A 2,954-nucleotide genomic window follows, 5' to 3' on the forward strand; every position below is an offset into this window, starting at 1 on the left:
CCTCCAAAGGTCTGTGGCACATGTCTGATTGTCCTGTTCATCCCGACAGCTTCTCCGTCTCCGCCTTCGACTCGCTGATCATCGTTGGGACCAATAACATCACGGAGCAAAGCATGGCGGAGCTCAACAACAAGGTAGATTGTGACTGAACATGTGGAGTGTTTATGTTGAACACGTTTTCTTTTCCCTGAGGTCCTGTGTATTATTATTATTATTATTATTTCAGGAGAATGAGATCGATGTGGTTGGCGTCGGGACACACCTGGTCACCTGCACACGGCAGCCCTCGCTGGGCTGTGTGTATAAGGTAATGCGCTTCATTGTCTCCCCAAATGCCTCAAACTCGCTTCTCCGTTTAACATTTGCACGGCGCCATTTCTGTCTGTGTATAAGCTAGTGGAGGTGAGGGGGATACCCCGGATGAAGATCAGTGAGGACCCAGAGAAAAGCACTGTCCCCGGGAGGAAAGCCGTCTACAGGCTGGTAGACGCTGAGGGTGAGAATCTCCGTTCACCCCGATTGCAACACACTTATTTCTCTCTGTTTTCACCATCTTACCATAGTTTTGGCTGTTTGGTTTTTTCCCCAAACAGTCTATCATGGTAGCCATATAAGTCCCCATTTAGTAATCCAACCCTTTCAATTGATGGCCTACTAACACCACCCCTCGTTCCAGTGTTCCCATTGTTTTTCTTCACATCTTTTTCAGGCTCTAAGAACAGACCTGTTTGGTTTCCTGGTGCATAATGAGCGTCGCAGCCTCACTGGGCTGCCAGCGTGCTTGTAAACGTTTTTCCACGGCTTTACCACTCTTTTTCTCCCTGGCAGGCCGTCCTTTTCTGGACCTGGTGTGTCTCGCTGTGGAGTCTCCTCCAGAGGCAGGAGTCTCTCTGAGCTGTTACCCTCTGATGTGTGATAGCTCCTTGGTCTCAGTTACTCCAGCTCAGGTCACCTGTCTGCGCCAGGAGGTGTTCACCAAAGGACAGGTGAGGACGGGCTGCGACTGCGCACAGATTACGGTTGCTGTTTCCTGATGCCTTGTTGTGGTTGTTGTTGTTTCCTTTCCATCATCATATCCATATTTCTGGGTTATCATCTGAACAAAAGTCTGGTGAATTGTTCACCAGAAGTGGACTGGAAGTCTGTATACATTGTGTATTATCTGATATATTGGAAAGCAGTAGACACTCTGGACTTCATTAGGAGGACACACCCATAAAGCCCTCGTCTCGCTCTCCAACATTTTTAGCATAAACCACATCAGAAAGATTTTTTTTGTGGTTTATTGTCATTCAAAAGGTATTTTAAAAAACAAGGATAAAGCACAAAAAAGAAGATTATCCTCTTTGTGGTCCTTGACGTACAAAAGCTCACCTGGCATAGTACATGCCAGGTGAGCTTTTGTACGTCAAGGACCACTATGTGGTTTAGTTGTAAAATGTATAAAAAATAACAAACCATACGAGATAAGACTGTAAGTATCCTGCGGTATTGAACGGTACAAAACCAGACAATACTGCAGGAGTGGACTGTGTAGGAGTTTAGTCTTCATGGACTCATCTCCCACTCGCTCCAGGTCACACACCCTCTGTGCAGCGCTGCAGAAACTAGAGTAAAGGTCCAGAGTTCACTCCAGACTCTGCACCCTCGACACAAGAGGCTGCAGGAGCCGGACTCTTACACGGTGAGCGTCGCACACAAACACAAATACACACAGAGCTTCTCACAGAGTATCTTATCGCTGGCGTTCTCTTCCACCAGGTGGCGCTGTCAGAGAAACTCCATCACCTGGTCATAGAGCTCCAGAAAGGAAGCGCCAACAACAGCAACTTTCTTTTAGCCAACTAAATATATTACCTCCTGTTTTGTTGTTGTTGTCTTCTTTTCCAAAGTGCCTGACGGTGAGAGAAGTGCTCCCGATGAGCCCTGACATACTCTGCACATGTATGTGTTGTGGCCTTTGTCCTCCACAGCTAATGTCTGTAAAACGAGGTTAAGATGAGCAGAACTTGACTTTGTTCTTTTGAAGCCCCGAGTGGACAGATGGAAGCAAACGAAGAACAGCCTCTGGGCTTCAAGGACTTGGTTCCTGCTGGAAACTGTGCTTTGATGTCTTCAGCTAGAAGATTTAAATTGATGAAAAAAAAAAAAAGGTTGAGCACAGTTCGTCACTCTTTCTACATTGACAAATTATTGTAGTCAAAATAAGTTATTAAATTGCCTTTTGACCTTTGTCCCAAAACATTGCAAACTGTTGCCTCTCTTTAAATTGAACAATAGGTACAAATAAAACAATGGTTTAAACTAATTTAATTATTCTCAAGATCCACTTTATTGTGAGATTTACCGCAGAAAAAAGGGTAGTAAGTAGACTTTGAGTTGAGATTGATTGTCACACATCAGTAACGTCTGTGAATGTTGGGGTCAGAAAGGATTATAGATTTTGAATTATAGACTGGTAATTGTAGATTTTGAATTTGTAACCCAAACTCTTAAATCATGTGTGTAATCCTAATAAAATAAATTACAGATTGACCCTAATATGCATTTGTTTTCTAACGTGCACACTTTAACTTTTCATTTTCGCTGCCTTTAAAATGGGTCGGGGATAATTTACAGATAATCATTTAAAGCCGATTTAACGAGGCTGAACAAAAGTTTAGAAAATCAGCACAATAAGTTGTGATAAAGACACTACAAACAGCAGACCGGCCCGATTAGAGACCAGCTGGGGAACATCGTGGACCATTAGCTGCTCAAGAGACAGATGCTTTTCTTTTTCTCAAGAGTTGGTGGAGACCAAAATCAGAGCTAAAAAGAGAGTGAATATCTGAGTGACATTAATCAGGTGGACACGTATAGCTGGTTGTTTGCTAATACATAGCCTCTGAGCCTTTTGCCCCCTAGTGTCCAGAAAATGATCATTGCAGATTCAATACTTTCAAGATTCAAGA

The 2,954-nt window shown here is 43.6% G+C and overlaps 1 protein-coding gene across 3 annotated transcripts in view; it reads left to right on the forward strand.

Annotated features, from left to right (window-relative positions):
- Positions 1-2,535, forward strand: part of naprt (nicotinate phosphoribosyltransferase) — a 7,488-nt gene extending 4,953 nt beyond the window's left edge. For all 3 annotated transcript variants that reach the window (XM_034530481.1, XM_034530482.1, XM_034530483.1), the window contains exons 8-13: positions 50-134; positions 227-307; positions 394-496; positions 829-986; positions 1,577-1,684; positions 1,762-2,535. In XM_034530481.1, coding sequence (XP_034386372.1) covers positions 50-134; positions 227-307; positions 394-496; positions 829-986; positions 1,577-1,684; positions 1,762-1,848 — 622 coding nt within the window. In that variant the 3' untranslated portion in view covers positions 1,849-2,535. The remainder of the gene's footprint in view (positions 1-49; positions 135-226; positions 308-393; positions 497-828; positions 987-1,576; positions 1,685-1,761) is intronic.
- The last annotated feature ends 419 nt before the right edge of the window (positions 2,536-2,954 follow it).

The sequence above is a fragment of the Cyclopterus lumpus genome, chromosome 4 (assembly GCF_009769545.1).
Source record: "Cyclopterus lumpus isolate fCycLum1 chromosome 4, fCycLum1.pri, whole genome shotgun sequence".
Lineage (NCBI taxonomy): Eukaryota > Metazoa > Chordata > Actinopteri > Perciformes > Cyclopteridae > Cyclopterus > Cyclopterus lumpus.